Here is a 19,017-nt window from a genome sequence, read left to right as displayed (position 1 = left end):
AAGTGCCCTGAAAGGTGGTGCCGGCATTGAGGGCGGAAGAGGCGCTCTGATTGGCTGGGAAACGACGGCGGAAGAAGTGTGATTGAACGTGCCGTCCCTGAGGGCGGAAATGGCGCTGTGATTGGCTGGACACTGAGGGCGGAAGTGGCGTGCAGTGAGAGCCGGCACTGAGGGCGGAAGCACTCCGTGATTGGCTGGGAACAGAGGGCGGAAGCGGTGTGTGGGGCGTGCCAGCACTGAGGGCGGAAACATTCTGTGATTGGCTGGGAACTGAGGGCGGAAGCGGCGTGCAGAGCGTGCCGTGGCTGAGGGCGGAAGCGGCGCGGTGCCGGCCGGGCGCTGCGGGATGGCGCGGGCCGTGGGGGCCGTGCGGGCGCTGAGCGGCGGCGGCGCGGCCGGGCCGGGGCCGGGGCCGGGGCCGCGGGTGCGGTTCGGGCCCAGCCCCACAGGTACCGGGGGGGGGGCGGCGGGGGGCGGGGGGCGCGTCCGGGGCCGCCCCGAGGCTCCCCCCGGCCGTGACCGCCCCGCGCCGTCCCCGCCGCAGGTCGGCTGCACCTGGGGGGGCTCCGCACCGCGCTCTGCAACTTCCTGTTCGCCCGGCAGCGCCGCGGGGCCTTCGTGCTGCGCATCGAGGACACCGACCGGCTGCGGGCACTGCGCGGCGCCGCCGACGGCATCGAGGACGTGCTCGAGTGGGCAGGTAGCGGGGGGGGCACAGCACAGGGCACAGCACCCCGTGGGGCCGCGCCGGGAGCAGCAGTCGGCGCTCGCAGCCCCCCCTGACAAATTATACAATAAATGAAGGGATAAACTGCACGTACGGTGTTCACCAAAAGGCATCTGAAGGTGTCGCTTTGTGCTCTGAGTCCTCTGCCTTTTTCTTGACCCTAAGAGTGAGAGGAACTTTAGAGCAAGCAATTGCAATGAACTTAGAGCCAGATCCCACAGGTGTCCCCACAAACAGATACATTTTGAATATCCCTGCCATTGACTGCTAATTCTGGAGCAAGTGAAACAATTGGCCACGATCCCGGCTGTGTTTCTGAAGCACCCTTTGTACACCTACCCCTGACTAATCTTTGCTGCAGGTCACCCATCAGAGCCGCCCGACCATTCACTGGCTTTAGCTGTTCTTCCTGCTGTGGGCTCCCCACGCAGTGCTCCACACCCTGATGTCTCTGCCTTTCCATGTTTCAGGCATTGCCCCTGACGAAAGCCCTCGCCGTGGCGGTGCGTTCGGGCCCTACCGGCAGTCCCAGAGACTCGACCTGTACAGGCAGGCCTGCGACGTGCTGCTGGACCGCGGCGCGGCGTACCGCTGCTTCTGCACCCCGCAGCGCCTGCAGCTGCTGAAGAAGGAGGCGCTGCGGAACCAGCAAACCCCACGGTAGGCAGTCCTCTTCCCCGGCCATTGCCTCTGTGCTGTGCGCTCCCAGCCCCTTGGGACAAGGTGTGTGTGCTGGGAGCGTTGGTGGGAGTGTTGTCTGTGCACCATCAGAAGCTGAGGGGGGTGATGTCCAGAGATGAGAAGCTGACTGGATGTGTAATGGGCAGACCACAGCTGAAATTCAGGAATTTGTTTAGATTTCATCCAATGTAAGCGTGGTGGGGGTTGGTGTGTGTTAACCTGAGACCCCCGCTCTCCTTTCTCGAAGGTACGACAACCGCTGCCGGCACCTGACGCCCAAAGAGGTGGCTGAGAAGCTGTCGCAGGGCCTCGACTGGGTGGTGCGCTTCCGGCTGGAGAGGGGCGTGGAGCCCTTCCAGGACCTGGTCTACGGCTGGAACAAGCACGAAGTGGCCGAGGTGGAAGGCGACCCGGTGATTCTTAAGGGGGACGGCTTCCCCACCTACCACCTGGCAAACGTGGTGGATGACCACTACATGGCCATCAGCCACGTTCTGCGAGGAACCGAGTGGCTTACCTCAACGTCCAAGCACCTCCTGCTCTACAAAGCCTTTGGCTGGGATCCCCCTCAGTTTGGCCACCTCCCACTGCTCCTGAACAAGGACGGTGCTAAGCTGTCGAAAAGGCAGGGGGACGTCTTCGTGGAGCGCTTTGCTCAGGATGGCTACTTGCCAGAGGCTCTGCTGGACATTATCACCAATTGTGGCTCTGGATTTGCAGGTAAGGGGAACGGGCTCGGCACTCGCTAGGACACTCCGTGATGCCGACTTTTGGGCAAATTGGTTCCCAGTTTATTCTTGTATTCAAGAACTTTGACAGTGTTCAAAAGGATCAGGAAATGGTAGTCAAGCAACCAGTCTGAAGGGGCTTCTGTCACCGAAATGCTGCCAGGGCTTCTGCAGAGCTCCTGGGAAGGCCTTGGTGGTGGCCTGGGATGATGTGAACATTTCTGTCCTTGGGTAGCCGCTTAAGTGGAGTCTAAAGTTTAAAGACTTCCTACTGGGGACAACGTCCTTCTCAAGGTGAAGAAGCCTTCTGCAAGCTCTTGGGAAAACTTGTATTCTGTGGTTAATGATTGCAGCCACGTAACACATCTTTCACACTTGTTTAACCTGAAAGGCCATGAGAGGTTGACTCAGTTACTCCTTTTGCTCTCGCTGCGTGACTATTGCATGAACTTATGTTTCAGGAACTTGGCTTGGGAATGAAACCTTTACTGGACAGCAGAGTCTCCTGGCCAGGTGTTATTTCTGCTGGGCCGAATGATGCAAGGGGTGTTTCACTGAAGGGTGTAACAGAGCCAGGCAGAATGTCCCAGTTCCTAGTTCCTTCACAGAGTCTGCTCGTCCAAAGAGGGCAACTTCCAGTGCGTGTCTGCCAGAAGTTCCCTCCTCGTATGTCGCTGCTTCCTGTCAGCGCCATGGAAGGCAGCCCTCCTCCTCCTCCTCTCTCACCTCTTGGCCGTGCTGCTGCAGCAGCACTGAGCATGGGGTTTGCAAGGAAAAGCAGTGACTTCAGTTCTCTGCTGGAGAGCGAATGCAAATCATAACCTCGTTGGGTTACGTTGCAGAGAAGCAGATGGGGAGGACTCTGGAGGAGCTGATCTCACAGTTTGAAATCAGCAGGATTACGACCCATTCTGCCTTACTGGATCTTGAGATGCTCCCGGAATTCAACAGGTACAAACACCGGCGGTAAAGTTAAATCTGAATGGTCTGCTGCAGGACGTCTGCATGGGGCTTTGATGTTGCTTTTCTAGCAGGTCTAAAGTTCCAGCTGGTAAGTGTTGGGAGACTGAGATCATTGGCGTTGGACTAACCCAAAGCAGTCTAAAAGCAGTTCTCTCCCTTGTCACAGGGTGCACCTCGCTCGCCACATTGAGAATGAAGAGCTTCGGCAGAAGCTAATTCGGGAGCTGCAGTCGCTGGTGGAGGGTGTCTATGGGGATCAACAAATGGATAAAGAAGTTCTAGAAAAGGAGTACGTGGAGCAAGTCCTCCTGATGAGAAAAGTATGAAAAGTGGTAGGGTTGTGTTACTGCTTCAGGTAGTCCTGGAGCGTGGGACGCCGTGGGTTTGTGGGATTCCTGCGTGGAGACTCAGCCGAGTTCTGGGCGTTGCTTTGACCTGAGCTCTGCAGCCTGCAAACAGCAGGTGGCTGCCTCTGCCAGTTCAGGGAAAAACTGCCAAAACACGGTGGTGTAGTTAGCTGACCTGAAGGAATGGGTGGCGTAGGCTGTGGACAGGATGGAAGATACCGTGGCTCTTCCAGTGTCAGGAAAGAGGTGAAGCCAGCAGGTTCCCAGTCTGCCCCTGGGATGCTGCTGTAGCATCTGGTGAATTCCTTGCAGGCAATGAAGTGTTCTTAAAAGGGCAAGCAAAGTCCCTGTCTGCGAGCACGAGGGTGGTGGTGGCAGCAGGGACTGGGCCGGCCATGTGACTTGCTACGTGTCTCATGAGAGGCAGCTCTGAGTGTGGCAAGCCACTTCCCAGGCTGAACTCTGAGTCAGCTGCATGTGGCTGAGCAGGATGCGTAGAGCAGCCCCGCAGGCTGCTTTCGTGTCGTGTTCACACCAGCTGGTTAGGGCTGCAGAAGAACGAAGCAGCCAGAATGTCAGCGCTTCACGTTTCTTATGAGAGGTACAAAGCGCAAGGCAGCGGGGTGTTTGGACCCTCTTCAATTGTTTGTGAAGTCCAGAGAGCAGCAGCTACCTCCCTCCTCACCCCCTCACCTTGGCCCTCAGCCGTGACAGCTTTGCTTTCTTCCTCCAGGGTCACATAAGCCTCCTGAAGGACCTGGTGTCGTGTGACTATGCTTACTTGTGGGTTAGGCCCTCAGTGTCCCGAGAGCAGCTCCAAACTCTTTCTGCAGAAGCAGATGACATAGGAAAACTAGTCTTAGGGTAAGTGTCTCTTTCCAGCTCTGTACGCATCACCTGTCTGCCCCAGAGCATCGCTCTTGGCTGCTGTGCTCCTGTTGGACACGCTCATGGTTTTCATTTGTTTTGGTTTACTTCAGAATGTGCAGCTAATGACTGGTGAGGAGTTCTGAGTGTCTTTAACTGAAAGGCTGCTTACCAGCACTAACGCTTACATTAAAGCTCTTGGGATTGAGCATTAACGCTTAGGGCAGGAGAGAAAACCCTGAACTGCTAGAATTGTGAGAAGATTTTGCAAAACCAGTCTGAGGCAGCTGGCAGTTCTCTAAGTCACTAGACGCTTCTGGGTAGGAGTCCTGTGTGCTGTACGTCCCCAGACTGTAAGGGCATCATCTTTCCTAAAGGCTTATGGAGAGACAAACGGCTGTTTTGACCATGGAGGAGTTGAACAAAGACCTCAGAAACCTTCAGAAGCAAACCAGAGAGACTAAGTACAGCAGCATGATGAAGCTCCTTCGCCTGGCTCTCAGTGGGCAGCAGGTAAAAAAAATAAAAAAAAAAAAAAACTGAGACTGGGACCTTCTCTTTTCCTGGCTGTGGTTTATTTTTTTCAAACAGCTACCTTCTCTCTGATACCAAGATACTGGTATTTTGGCTGCACATCCTGCAAGAATTCACATCAGTTGCAGTTACAAGTGAAAGTCCTGATGTGCAGTTCTGGAGGAAAGGCTGCTCTGAAAGTTTCAGAAAGGCAGAAATTGTTAAGGCATGAATGTGCTGGTCACAAATGTGGAGTTAGAAAAACTTCTGGACCATCTGTCTTTTTGGTTCAGTTTGATCATTCTTAGTATTTTGGCACTCAGTATTTTAGTACTTTGGGAGGGGAAAAAAAATAAATCTTACTTTGAGATTGCTCAGAAAACCCCTGCCCTCGGTCTAACAGCAATCTGATAGCTAATCACGCTGTCGCTTCCTGCCTGGTGATGCAGACATTTGGACTGAGAAGTGCAGGTTTCCGTTCCTACAATGACTTCTCGTGTGTTTCAGCACGGACCGAGCGTGGCGGAGATGATGGTGACCCTGGGACCCAGAGAAGTGTGTGGAAGGCTACACAAAGCGCTCTCGAGCTGACACCAGACCAGTGACTGCGGGCGTCAGCCCTGGGCTGCGGCTGGCACAGCACCGTGTCCCTGAGCCCTGTGCCTCCTGGGGACAGCGCGATCAGCTGGGGTCACACGAGGAGGGGGGCTCCGGGCGGTGTTCGCGGTCTGTACGGCTGTGGAAGCCAAGTGAAAGGCAGCCCGCCTGGCGGGGAGCAGGCTGCAGGAGCGGCTCTGTCCTTGTGCGTTCCTCGCGGGCACGGCCGGGTGGGCAGGCTGGGGGGGAGCAGGGTCCCCAGCGCCCACCGGCCCCGCGCCCGGTGGCAGCACGGAGTGCCCCGGGGAGCCCGGCACCGGGGGGGGGAGCACGGGGAGCGGGCGGGGCCGTGGCCGGCGTTGTGCCGGGCTCCCCCCCGGGCCGCGCCGCTTCCTGCCCGCCCTGCGGCGGGGCGGGGCGCTGCGCCCATGGACGGCACCGGGCGGCTGCAGCGCTGGCTCAGTGAGAGCGGCACCGGGACGGGAACGGGGGCACGGGGGAGGTGGGGAGGGGGCGGCGGGACGGGGGGGACGGGACGGGACGGGACGGGACGGGGGAGGGGGAGTCGGGGTCGGAGCCGCCGGGGGCTGAGCGCGGTCCCCGTGCGCCGCTCGCTGCCCCCCGCCCGTCGGTCCCCATCGTCGATCCCCAGCCCCGATCCCTCTCCTCTCCCCCCGCTCAAGATGAAGCCACCGACCCGAGCGTCCCCGGGGAGAAGTGGGAGTGCATCCAGCGCTTCTGCGAGGAGCTGAAGGCGGACACGGCCGGGTAAGGCGGCACGGCCCCGGCCACAGCCACAGCCACAGCTCCCCTCGGGGCCGGGCGGCCGGGAGCGGCTCCGGGAGCTGCAGCCAGGAGCTGCCCGGAGGTCCCCGTGCTCCTGCAGGCACAGCTCCTGCCTCCCGAGCCCGCTGCCCCCCGCCCCGGCTTCCTCCCGGAGCCGGCAGCTCTCCCGTGGCTCCCCGCCCTCCCGCTGTCCGCGGTTTGGGAGAGGCGCAGGAGCTCGTCCTGCCGTGGAGCTGTCCCAGCTTAATGGTTGCCAGCTTCCTGACAGCCTGCACCCGCACACCCCGAGCCCGCAGCCCGGCACCTGCAGCCAGCCGGGCTCTGCGCTGGGCTGCGGGTCAGAGCTCCTGGCACCACAGGAGCAGTTCTCGTGGTGCCTGTCCCACGGGCTCGCTTCTGAGAGACCAGCCTCTGGTGGGGCTGTCGCACCGTACCACGAGCTGCTGACGTCTGCCCATCGCACCCCGTGTGTGTGTAGGGACCCCAGGCCAGCCCTGTGCCAGGGAGAGGTGTCAGCGATGTGGCACGTCGTGCATCTGGTGACTGCTACTCTCTGCAGGGCAGAACTCGCGGTAGTTGTTTTTCTTGGGAACCAGTGCGTTGTCTGACTTGCTTCTGTTGCTCCCCAGCCCATCGCTTGCACTGAGGCTGCTGGCACACAAAATACAATCACCCCAAGAGGTGGAAGCTCTCCATGCGCTGACAGTAAGTGCTTTCACCCACGTGCAAGGCGAGGCAGTGGTTACTTGGAAATGCAGCTTGTGGGGCAGGGATGGTGCAGCTGCCTGGGCGTCTTTTTCTCTTGGGTGTCTCTCCTCTCTCCTTTACGTGTGCTTTTTTACATTGCACTATGGATCTGGTACCCAGGGCAGAGCGGAGGGAGTCACTGCTGTTGCTCCTTCCCTTAGCATTCTGCTGAGGTACTTAAGAGGTCTGCAGCTCTTGTCTTGGCTGTGGTCTTGCCATGGGGTCAGTGAGTCCAAAAGTTAGTGATGGGGAGAACAGAGCAGATATGTGTGTGCTGCTTAGGAAGGTTGGGTGAAGAAAAGAAACCTCTCGTGTACAACTTCCTTAGTATCTTGTGTGTGTGCATGCAGTGCCAGAAAGTTCTTGGATATTGTATCTTAACAGCAAGTTTTTTAAAAATCCCACAAAGCTTTCGTGTTCAGTTTCTGTTTGGTACCAATTTGTTTTCTGCAGGTGCTGGAGATGTGTGTGAATAACTGCGGTGAGAAATTTCACAATGAAATAGCAAAATTCAGGTTTCTGAATGAGCTGATTAAAGTGCTTTCCCCAAAGGTAGGTGGTTGTGGTTACACTGCACGTAGCAAATGGGACACGTTTATTTCACCATGGATACAAAAACTTAATCTCTCATAGAAGCAGAACAGTTTCTGTTCTGTGCTTTAAAGCACAAGGATTAGAAGTGAATTTCCCTGTAAAAGATGTAATAATTTTAACTCTTCTTAGGGTTAGCAGGAGAAGGACATGGAATACAAAGGAAATGTAGAAAGCATCTTGCGCTCTCTGCGAAGCTGAATGGCAGAGGACAGATACCAGGAGCCTGTCCCGTGTTTTCTTATGTTCTGTCCTCAAACTCTTGTGCTCAGCCTGCTGTCCTTGTTGCTTTCTCATGTCAAAGCTTACGTTGAGTTTGGGTCCTGTTCATGAGGCAGGTTCAGCCTAAAAAGAGGACAAGGGGGGACTGGAGTTGAGCAGCACTTGTGCCGTGCTTGCTCCACCACCGTGTGGAGGTTGTGCATTTGTGCAGCCCCCTTTGGGGTCCTGCTGGCAGTGTCCTGAAAGCTGGGCAGGGGGCTCTGAGCCCCGGCTGTGCATGCCTGGCAGTTGAGGACGGAGCTGAGAGTGAGATTGGAAGGGATCATCTGTAGCTAACGTGCAGGCAAAGTCCCTTCCAGTTGCTCTGCTTCTCTGGCTTGGAGTGTGTTCATTGCTGCTCCCTGCTGTGGTGCACTTCTCTTCCGAGTGTCATCTCTGCCCCCTGAGAAGAGAAGCAACGATCAAAAATGGGAACTTCAGTTTTAAAAGCCAAGTAAGGAAGGTTCAGAGGGAATGCACTGTGGTGCACTGCCCGTGGCTCGCATGATGAAAATTAGAGATCTGTTTTATCAGAGACGGCGTGATCGTCACACGTTGGTCTTTGCATCAGATAGCAGGCCTGAGACATTCTTAAATACCCTTCTCAGCAGCCCAGTACTCGGTTCCCTCTGTTAGTGGGTACAGCACACATTTACCACTTGCAAGGGCTTCATTTTCCATTACATCAGCTTGACGGCAGGGATGCATCACCAGTTTCAGTGAAATGTTTAACAGAACAACAAAAACTCTTCTCTCAGTCACAGGTTTGGTAAAGGTATTTCAGTGAAACAACAGTTCAAAGAATAGATTACTTTGGAGAGGGAGTTTGCTGTTTTGACAAAAGAATTATTACATGAGTTTAAAACACCTTGTGCTTCAGAAGTTTGTATGTGGTTTTTATCATTCTTCCTGATGGTTTTCGTAGTACTTTAAAGTGAATGCTCATGGCAATAATAAGAGAAATCAGAGAAAATATCTAAGTGCTGAAAAAAGATAACTTCCCTTTCTAGTTTTGTTCAGTTTTCGTTTCTCCAGGTCTATTTGTATTGCAAACAGCTAAGGAAAGTATTTAAAGTTGAGTACAGAACTGTTTTCGCTGAAATTCAAAAAAGAAAAAAAATACTTTCGGTTTCAGATTCAGTAACTGATCAGAGAAGCTTTGAAATGGTTTCATTTCAGTTGTCATATAATATTTATGCAATTACCATACACATTCCTTTTATTCACACCCACAGCCGTGCACGCTGTTCCGTGTACTGCAGAATGCAGTTGACAGCACCGTGGATGTGTCACAGGAATCCATTTGCTCCTCGATCTTTGCATCCAAACAACTTGGGGCTAGACCCACGTGTCCTGGATGGCACAAACTCTGTGGTTTTGATTTCTTTTTCTTATTTTACTTTTTTCTTTTTCTTTTTCCAAGTACTATGGAACCTGGTCTTCAGAAAAAGTCAAGTCAAGAGTCACAGAAATAATATTCAGTTGGACAGTCTGGTTTCCTCAGGAAGTTAAAATCCGGGATGCTTATCAGATGCTGAAGAAACAAGGTTTATTTCTGTTATTGCAGCTTCCTTTTTAACTTCTGAAGTCCCGTGGCTTTAGATCACACGTATCTGTCCCCTCGGCTTTTGTGACTCAGCTTTTTTGTAAAATGTGTGCAAGGGAAAAGGGGACAAGGGCCACACTTACAAGGCTATTGGGGTACTCAAGGGTGCATGTGACTGTTTAAAGAGATTTACCAAAGAACAGCTTTGTTGAGTCAAAGATCAGCCTAACCTTGTGGCCTCCGTTCACACAGTGCTCATGCCTATTGTGTGTGGAAGAGGCTCAGGACAAATTCAGAGCGATCTTTGCCCTGGAATACTCTGCTGGGATTATGAAGTGATGGGTTCAGAGAGCTTTGAAGTCGGGGCTTGGATCCGTTCCTTACTTACAGTGCTGTGTGCCGAAGGGCCGGCTGCTGCCGGTGCTGCCCAGGAAGCCACAGGCCTGTGGGGCAGGGGCAGAACGGGGAGGGGGCTGTGGGGGGCTGCAGGGCTGCCCAGGGGCAGCACAGCATGGGCTCTGTGCGGCCGTAACCTGCCTGCGGAGTCGTGGCAGCCGGGTGCCTCAGCCGGTGGTGCCGGTGGCAGCAGAGCAGGGGCTGGGCGCTCGCTGATGCACCCGTGTCGTATTTCCCACCCGGGAAGTGTTGTGTGCCCTCTGGTTTGTTTAATGCAAGGGAGAGAGGGAAGTCTTTCTCTCTGAGGTGTGTGCGAAGGCAGCTCCTTGCTTCTGTCTCATTCTGCAAACTCGTGGGGATGGATGAAGGAGCCAGGCACAAAATCCAGCGTGCTATTGAGCACTGCTGTTGCAGCAGCTCAGGCATCACTGAACAAATATTGCTACCTGTTCCAGGCATTGTAAAAGAAGACCCCAAATTGCCAGAGGACAAAATTTTACCTCCTCCTTCTCCAAGACTGCAGAATTCTATTTTTGACACAGATGAAGAGAAATCCAAGGTAAGCCTGAAGGCTTTCCTCCCCATTCCCCCTCTGAGTTTCAGTGCTGAGCAGACATGCTGGGTCGTGTTTTGGCGGCTCCTGCTGTGTCTCAGAACATCAGGATACTGCTGATACTGCTGATACTTCTTGCTGTGCCAGGGCTAGAAGTAGAGAGTGAAAATTCTTTGAGACTTTGTCAGAAAACATTGCGTGGTCAAAAGTGAAACATTTTTACAGAAATAACTCAGTTGCTATTCACCTCTCCTGAGGGAAGGCTTCTGCAGGCCCTGCAGAGCCAGTTCCTATTCCCAAGCACCCTGTGAAGGAGAGCTCTCCTTTGCAGTGCCCAGGGCTTGGGTCATTTTCTCCCTTTTCCCATGCCCCTGGTAACAATAATCAGCCTTCGGGCTGTTCCAGAAAGTGTTTGTTCTAATCTGTCTGTGCTGAGCTGCTTTCTGTTGCATAAATAAACCCATGTTTGCTACAGGGGCTTGAGCTTGTATCTCCTGTATCCCGAGTGAGTGCCTGAACCACGGGGCTGTTGAGGGCTTCTGCCCCAGCCCAGTACAAGGGTTTTTGGTGGTGGAGGATGGGCTGGCAGAGATGGAGCAAAGCTGCAGCGTGAGCCTGTGTTCAGGGCACCCTTGGAAGTCCCCATGGTTCAAGCACTTCCTCAGTCTCCTACTGCTCAGCTGTTACTTTCAGTGTGGAACTTCAGATCTGTTCCATGTTTCAGTGGTAGGTGTTTGAAGTGTTACAAACTAATAATCAGCGTGAGCAAATGCCGGGGAAGCGGAGGGCTGTCATTAATCTGCTCTTAGACATGGAGAGAAGCAGGGGGCTAAGGAGCCCTGCCACAAAGACAGATGTGTCGGAGCCAGCTCTGTTTTTTTCTCAGCCTGACCTGTAGTTATTACCAGCTTTGCTCGTGCACTTTTGACTGCTGTTCCTCTGCCAGATTACAAGACGTAACCCCACGTATTTCCAGGGTTATGGAGACAATTATGTCAGTGGGTGTCTGTGATTCTGCTCTGTTGTGAGGTGTACCTGCAGCACAGTGCCCAGGGATGTTACTGACTGCTGTCCCATGGTCTCGCTCCACAGCTGCTAGCCAGGCTTTTGAAGAGCAGCCACTCTGAAGACTTGCAGGCTGCCAACCGTCTGATCAAGAGCATGATTAAAGAGGTAGGCATTCGCAGGAACTGGCAGTTCCTCTGGTCAGAAGCTGTTTGTGGCAGGAGAGGATGAGAAGTGACTCGACAGTTGGGTTTGTGGCAGAGGGCCCTCTGTACGTGACCTCCGGAATGCCTGCTGCCGTCCTGGTGTTAGAGGCAGGACCAGCAGGTGCTAGTGGGGACCCAGAGTTCAGCTTCAGGTGAACTGTTTCCGCTGCCCCAGAGGAGGGATGAGTTTTCAGTATTTGCTATTCTGAAGTTACAGTGCGAGATGTCTTACTTTGTTTCCCTAATGTATGCCAATTGCTATGAAGAGGGAATATTTATTCCCAGGAGCACGCGTGGCAGGATGCTCGCTCTTTAGTGGCATCCTGGCAGTAGTTCTGCATTAGTGATGGGAGGTTTCCAAAAATAAACTCATTTCCCAATGGGTGAAAAGCTACATCTGTACAGAACTGTCTCTTTCCTGCAGGCATTGTGTGTGTGTGTGCACGTGCACTGGAGCTCTTCGTGGAGTTGTTACACACACGGCTTTGTGCTGCCGTCTACCTTCAGTAACGTGTCAATAGGAAGCAGTCCTGCAACAAGAGTTATCTGGAGTGACCCTGACAAAAGCATGTGCACTGTGTTTATTAGTTAAATCATTGTCTATTTTTGTTTCATTTTTCATCAAAGGAACAAGAAAAGACAGCCAAGGTGTCCAAAAGAGTGAATACAATCAGTGAGGTTTCTGAGAACGTTAAACAAATGGATGAATTGCTGGAAAATTACAAGAGACAAGAATTAGCCAAATCTGACCATGAGACGCTCCAGGTAGATTCTATTTACTGCATGGGAGGTTCTTTTCGCTGGCTATGCCTGGGAGGGCTCAGGACAACAGGATTCAAAGGGCAGCAGGCTGCACCCAGTTTTTGCAAGGGAAAGTGCGTTACCACAGCAGGAATAGCTTCCAGCATACCTGATGAGCGATGTCCCTCTTGTCTGAGAATGGAAATTGGAATGGAATTGGCTTTGATGTGCCACTTTGAGTTTCTGTGCAGATTATCTGCTCTTCTTGTGGTATCTTATAGGGAAATGGTTCTTCCTCTAATAGTGGAGTAACACATGGGAATTCCCTTTAGTCCAGCCGTGGTTAGGTGGGTGTGTGGAGATCTGATCTGGGCAGCTTAAAGCTTTGGGTTCTTCAGCTTCCATTATGGTTCTGTGATTCCCCTTTTTTCTACCCAGAGTTCAGTAGTCTGCCTCACAAATCATTCATGTAATACTTCCTAAAACACTGTGAAGAGAGCCATAAAGGTATTTGCAGCTGATGGTCATAACACTTCCCTCTCACTCGTCTTACATCCATGGATGCTTTTTTATTTTAAATTGAAAGTTTTAACACTGCCTTACCTTACACCTGTATGCATAGATGAGATGTGACTGAGGAGGAGATGCTAGTAACACTTGTTCCAGTGGCTGTACTTCCAGGTCGCTGTGAATTTTAGGAGTGCAGCAACATGCAGCACTGATGTCCTTTGTCTGGACCTGGGCAGAATGCATCTTGCTGTTCTAGAGTAGCATTGCTTACAGATGGTTGGATGGAGAGAAGTGCTGAGAGTGCCCAGGATGTCCCAAGCAATGACACAAAACCTTTCCTTTCTTAGAACCTGTTTCAACGCTGTGAGAAGCTCAGGCCGCTGCTCTTCCGCCTTGCCAGTGAGACAGTTGATGATGATGATGCTCTCGGTAAGAGCCAATGCTGTCTTTGGAACTCATTGCATTTAAATTCCTCTAACATCCTTTCATAAGTGGGGTATTCCTTTCCTCAGAGGAGAAATGCTCAGGTACTTGTGAGCCGAGTTTTCTACTTGGACTTTTAAACCGTGTCCATGAGAAGTGGCATAAGGATTCTCTTATTTCTCTCGAAGGAAGCTATTAATTTTCCCTCAAAGTTAAATGATGAATCCAGTTTCTTCCATCCAAGGAGGTTTTCAGAATGTGTTGAGTTTTACTGTTCCGAGAATTGAAAGCTTTTGAGACTTTTCTCTAGAGAGATGGTAGCTTTCCCTGTCTATATCAGAGGGGAGAATGCTTTTTGAATTTTGTAAATAATAGAAAGGGGAGGGTTATATGAGCAGAATTCTTTGAATTCCACAGTTGTGAAATTTAGCCCTTCCCAGAGTATTGCATTTCACAGTCTTATCTATTTGTCTCGAAAACATGACTGAAATGATGCCTCGCTGAAAATGCAGACAACTTAAACAGCAAAGAGCTAATCTGTGCCTCAGACATTTTATGTGCATAAGAGATGCAGGGACTGTGAGTACTTTGGAGATCAGTGGTCTTGATAAGTTATAGATAAGACTGAAATCAATGAATGTGTGTGCAAAATGCTGTGCTTCAGAAAACAGAATGAAAAACTTGCAAAATGGGGATGCTGGGTGGAGAGCAGTGCAGAAGAAAAGGATCTGAAGGTGATAGTTCATCATGTTGGGTGCAAGTCTTCCTCTGCTTCTCTTCTTTCCCAGCCGAGATACTGCAGGCCAACGACAAGCTCACACAGGCGCTGGGACGGTGCAGGCAGGTTGTAGCCAGCCTTGAAGATGATGGTGGAGGAGGTTCAGTCACCGGCCTCTCTGATGCACCAGGTAAAGAGCATCCTGCAGTGTTCCACGACAGCTCGGCTTCCTGCTTCTTGTGTATGAATGGAGTTTGGAAGGGGAAACGCTTCTTGGAGAACAGATGTGGAGAAAATCCTCTAACATGGGAAAACTATGATGTAGTGATCATTGTGTTGTGTATTTTTTTGTTTGTTTGTTTGTTTGTTTTTTACATTTGGTTGACTGAAAATGTTCCTGGAGGTTTTCAACTGAGTCCTTTAGTACCTGCTTGTAGCCAGGCATACACTGCTCCTTTTAGGAGGCTTCTCTTTAATTCTTTCTGCTCTTTCCAAAGCATGTCGGCCAGCCCCAAGACGAATGAAGAGCTATACATTGATTGACTTCTCTGAGCTGGAGGCAACCTCCCAGTCTCCTACGGACCAATTTTCAGACGTAACCACTGCCTCCCGACACAGCAGCACCACCTCCAGTTGTCTGCTGGAGGAGGAGTTAATAGGTTTGTACGCACAGTTCAGTCCTGTGTCCTTGTTACCAGAGTTCCTGGTACTTAACAGGTGTAGAAGAACTTTGACTTCAGTGTTGGTCCTAACCAAGCGTAGACCCTTTTAGCTAGAGAGAGTTTTCAGGAATGTAGTTTCGTTAATGGTGTTAAACTGTAGTCAAACTGCTGTTAGACAACAAAGGAAGAACGTATGGAAAACAATTGCTTCCTGTAATTGATCTGTGCTCTTGGCATCTTTCTTAGGACTCAGCAACTCTCCTGGTTTACAGAAACCACCACCTGACTTTGGAGTGGCAGAGGTTAGTGATCCTCAGGTACTTTAGTCAGTAAAATACAAAGGACAAAACTCAGATAGCATTTTTGATCTCCTAGCCTTCTCTGGCAACCTTTATTTTTTTTTAAAGTCCCTCTATTCTGAATGGAAACTGGAATCTTCCTGCTCTGTAATGAGTTTATAAATTGCAGTTTGCAACAAGATTTCTCACATCTATTTCTACCTTAAGTAGTAGTATTAAAAAAAATAAAAAATAAAAAGAGTTATTTTCAATGTAACAGGTTTGATTTTTGCTACCAGTATATGGCGTGAACCAGAAGTACCTTTTTTTCAGACTGGTGTAAACAATGGATATAGTGAAATTGTAAGTGCCTTTGAAACGCTGGAACTGAAGGAGAGCTGGGAAGACAGGACTTCGTTGAAGAATGAATTTCAGGGCCTGGCTGATCAGTTCTCTCCATCTCCCAGGACCAAGACATTATCCTTGTAAGCAAGCCCTATGCAGCTCAGTCTGACTTTGGAGATGAGGAATATTGTATTACAGCAGTGAGGTTTGGGAAAACCTTTTAACTGCATCTGGTTAATGATGGCAGGCTATCCATCCACGCATCAGCTCTTAAGCAGCAATTGTGCACCTGTTTATTGTAATTCCACGCTCTGACTTTCAAAGGGTCAGAAATGTGGTAAAACAAATCCTATGGCTTAGTAACAAGGTATTCTTGAGCTAAAGGAACAAAACCTTGCAGACAGGTCTCTTTTAATAATCTGTGACTAAGAAAATACTTTCCCCAGCTTTTTTCAGGCTCTGAGAAGATTGTTTCCTGGCATTCATTAGAAACCTAATAGTTTATGAACCAAATTAATCTCCACAGATCTTCAGAGTAGGTGACCATTATGGTGAGCTTATCCAGTCTGTCAGAACATAGGCCGAGAAATTTTACTGGAAATTCCTCGCCATTTGCATTGTCTTTGAGCTAGAACTTACTTTAATCTCACAGACTAGAGCCCCAGAGAGCCTGCACAGCCCTCCAGAGCCCTGGACAAAGTTTCATGACAGTAACAGAAACCAAAGTATGCCTTAATGAATGCTGAAACAGCAGCTTCTTCTACACAAAATAGAGGCAATTTTCAAGCTTTTCTAGAACTCAGAGAGCGTAAGCTTGTACTTTATTTTATATACATAAAAGGGATGAGGGATTGGGAACACGAAAATGGACACAGCAGAAAATGGTATATACCATGTAGTCTTCCCAGTTAATAAAAGCTTTCTACATGCTTTTCTTTCCAGGGATTTGTCACCAATGAAATTGCCCTTTCCAGATCTTCCAAATAGCCCAGTGGCAGATCCTTCATTTTCCAGCCTAGGCTACGAGCAGAAGCCTGCTGCCTCTTTGAATCCAGCTTCCAATGATGTTTCTCTAGCAAACATTTTTGTCCCTTTAATTTCAATTACACCGAGTAAGTGCAATAATTTCTGTGCCCCGGCTCTGCTTAATAGAGCTCTCATTGTGATTTTTGCACAGGAACAAGAAAGCCGAAGTATCTTCATGTTGTGAGGGTCAGCTGGAGAAAAATAGAGTATTCTATGAAGGACTTAGTGTATCTGAGAATTTGAGAAAGTTCTAGCAGTTATTCCATGGAAATGTCCTTGTCCTCCCTGGTCAGTAGTCAGGAGTTTCCTGTCCTGGCTAATCTTAGTGTGCTTCTAAACTTTTTGGCCCTAGCATCTTTAATCAGACTTCAAGCAGTTCTTTTCCAGAGGCTTAAGAGATATCTACACATGGGAGTTATCCCATTTCCTAAGGCAGAGCTGTTCTTTCCACCTGTACTTTTTGATTTAACGCTGTCTGAAAGCGCTTCATGGAATGAGCGTTACCCAGGGTACGTGGCACCCCAGTGTCTCATTGTAGGGCACGTCCTGTTAGAGGAGGACTGCAGCGTCTGGGCTGTTGTTATTTTTGAAGAGTATGGGTGCAAAGACATACTGACTAGGTTGTCTTCTGACTTCAGTCTCAAGCTCAGGATTTGTCAGGTTTGGGAAAGGCTGGATGGTAATAGGTGTGGATGTACCCCAGCGATAAGTTATATTTTTACTCCCAACTTCCCTCTTGGATTCATACCTGATCTCTCTGACTGGTAACAACTGAGCTACTAGTTGTCCTGTACCTAATTCAGGCGTTCAGATTCCTTTCTGTGTCCTAGAGGTGAAATGTAAATCGTGGCCAAATGCTGTATGCTGCTTGGCCTGTGAGTTTGCTAGAGGAAGTACAAGTTTGTACGAGTGTCTCCTGCTGCTGTTCCTTATCCTGTTTTCACCGTTCTGCCCTCAGAAGGGAGGGGCAATCTATGCTTCTTTTCTTATTTTGCTTTTATCTCTGGCAGGCGATATCTGTCCCCTTACGGTGTATGACAGGAACGGTTTCAAGGCTATGCTCCACTTCTCCAGAGACCCAGCTCCCGGCCGACCAGATGTGCTGGTGATGGTTCTCTCCATGCTGAGCACATCGGCTCAGCCAATTAAGGACATAGTGTTCCAGGCTGCAGTCCCAAAGGTAAGGAGCCAATGATGAATAAAAGGGAGCGTGACTACTCAGAAATGTCCTGAGAAGGAGGTTTGGCATTTTGTGCTTAGAATTAGTCTTGTATATTGGAAATTGCACAGCTCGTTTTCTCTGAACTGTGAACCAGTTGTATGGTGGTGCCTGTGGCCCAGGTGCCGGTTTCAGTGTGGATCCTTAGCCTTGAGAGAAAGAAACGGGGCTCCAGACATGCTGCTTTAGCCTTCTGGTAAGGCACATATTCTGCCCGTATGCGCAGCAAAGAATTGTCTGTTTAAGAATATCTGCCTTTAGAGGTAGGCTGTGGATAGGCATGCGTTTCATTAAATGACAAAATCTGCCTGACATCTTTAACTAGCTCTGTGGCTTGGTAGTACTCCCAGCTCTTTTTCAGCATGGCCCCAAAGGCTTTAATTTTGTTTTGTCTTTCAGACCATGAAAATAAAGTTGCAACCAGCATCCGGATCTGAGCTTCCAGCCTTCAGCCCTCTTCTTCCCCCAGCAGTGGTGTCCCAGGTCCTGCTGCTGGCCAACCCACACAAAGTACGTGGCAGTGATCGTCTTGGCAGGTCACTCTGAATGTGACTGTAATGGGTAGGGTGTTAGCGTGAAAGGCAGGAACGATGTTATTAGATGGGAGATGGGTGGAAGAGACAAGCCTGGGTTGTGCTGGGAAGACATTTTTCCCATTGCCACAGCTTTTCAGATCAATAATCTGAAGGACTGAAGGGGTAGTTGCTGCAATGGCCTGCACAGTTCTGCCTGCTGCGATGGCACCTGGAGGACATCGTGCAGCTGTCTGCAACTAATGGAACGTGAGGCCACCCAGGGCACAAGTGAGAGGTGGCAGTTCTGTTGCTTTGATGAATAATTATGGGACAGAAGATGGGTGTAAGGGAGTCCTCTGCCTCTGAGAAGGTTGGCCTGGATCTCCAAGCATGCCCTTGCAGGGTGTGCGCAGGTCTCCTTCCCGGGAGCTCCTTACATATGGTATGAAGCTCTAGATGTTGCTCCATGCAGGGCTGAAGCATTAGTCTCCTCTTTGAGGGGGCAATTCACTGCAGCAAGGCTGTGAGGGCTGAGGGAAGGAGAACAGGAGCCTGCAGCCACGACTCCCCTCTCTCTGCCCCTTTCTCCCCTAGGTTCCCACCCGCCTGCGGTACAAGCTGAGCTTCACGCAGGGTGCGCAGCCCCTCAGCGAGGTGGGAGAGGTGACCGGCTTCCCAGAAGCAGAGCTGTGGGGCAAAAGCTGAACTTCGCCTGCCTCGGACATTGCCACGTTGCCTTGGGGGTGTGATGGCGAGGGTGGGAGCGGGGGGCGGTGTGCCAGGAGTGCCCCCTGGCCTGGGCAACGTTTCCTTTCCTCGGGATCTGTCGTCCCTTTCCTCCTGGTGTGTGGCAGGAGGGGTGCACCCGCCTGCTGCTGCCCTGCCCTCTGCGTCCTGCCCCGCGTGTGGGGCCCTGTGTGCTCTCAGGCTTCCTCCGTGCCGCCTTCCCTGCTCTTTTTTGGGCCCCTTTTCCCGTTATGTGCTTTTATTGGTTTAAAAAATACACGTTCCAGCCACCAGCCCGCGTGGGGTCGTGAATGCAGAGCCCCCCAGCCCGGTTTCGGTG

The 19,017-nt window shown here is 51.1% G+C and overlaps 2 protein-coding genes across 2 annotated transcripts; both read left to right on the top strand.

Moving 5' to 3' along the window:
* The first annotated feature begins 312 nt into the window (after positions 1-312).
* On the top strand, positions 313-5,611 carry EARS2 (glutamyl-tRNA synthetase 2, mitochondrial). Its single transcript, XM_084537321.1, has 9 exons — positions 313-449; positions 545-700; positions 1,198-1,387; positions 1,656-2,128; positions 2,979-3,087; positions 3,266-3,419; positions 4,180-4,310; positions 4,691-4,826; positions 5,334-5,611. Exons 1-9 carry the CDS (start codon positions 347-349, stop codon positions 5,415-5,417), a joined length of 1,536 nt encoding a protein of 511 aa, XP_084393447.1. The 5' UTR covers positions 313-346; the 3' UTR covers positions 5,418-5,611.
* Positions 5,612-5,814: 203 nt separating this feature from the next.
* GGA2 (golgi associated, gamma adaptin ear containing, ARF binding protein 2) lies at positions 5,815-18,970 on the top strand. The gene is made up of 17 exons (XM_084537320.1): positions 5,815-5,885; positions 6,107-6,191; positions 6,839-6,914; positions 7,410-7,508; positions 9,232-9,355; positions 10,206-10,309; positions 11,396-11,476; positions 12,142-12,279; positions 13,113-13,194; positions 13,977-14,096; positions 14,404-14,565; positions 14,815-14,870; positions 15,180-15,331; positions 16,134-16,303; positions 17,228-17,397; positions 17,836-17,946; positions 18,546-18,970. Exons 1-17 carry the CDS (start codon positions 5,852-5,854, stop codon positions 18,654-18,656), a joined length of 1,875 nt encoding a protein of 624 aa, XP_084393446.1. The 5' UTR covers positions 5,815-5,851; the 3' UTR covers positions 18,657-18,970.
* Positions 18,971-19,017: the final 47 nt, after the last annotated feature.

This window comes from Aythya ferina, assembly GCF_964211825.1.
Source record: "Aythya ferina genome assembly, chromosome: 15".
Lineage (NCBI taxonomy): Eukaryota > Metazoa > Chordata > Aves > Anseriformes > Anatidae > Aythya > Aythya ferina.
Note: the sequence above shows the minus strand (reverse complement) of the source record. Positions and strands in the feature narration are given on the sequence as shown.

Excerpts from the sequence above, each read along its gene's own strand:
- EARS2 (XM_084537321.1), top strand. The coding sequence starts at position 347 with ATGGCGCGGGCCGTGGGGGCCGTGCGGGCGCTGAGCGGCGGCGGCGCG. Across the intron at positions 3,088-3,265 it reads ATGCTCCCGGAATTCAACAG|GGTGCACCTCGCTCGCCACA; the intron begins GTACAAACACCG and ends CCCTTGTCACAG. Across the intron at positions 3,420-4,179 it reads AAGTCCTCCTGATGAGAAAA|GGTCACATAAGCCTCCTGAA; the intron begins GTATGAAAAGTG and ends TTCTTCCTCCAG.
- GGA2 (XM_084537320.1), top strand. The coding sequence starts at position 5,852 with ATGGACGGCACCGGGCGGCTGCAGCGCTGGCTCA. Across the intron at positions 12,280-13,112 it reads CTGACCATGAGACGCTCCAG|AACCTGTTTCAACGCTGTGA; the intron begins GTAGATTCTATT and ends TTCCTTTCTTAG. Across the intron at positions 16,304-17,227 it reads TTTAATTTCAATTACACCGA|GCGATATCTGTCCCCTTACG; the intron begins GTAAGTGCAATA and ends TATCTCTGGCAG.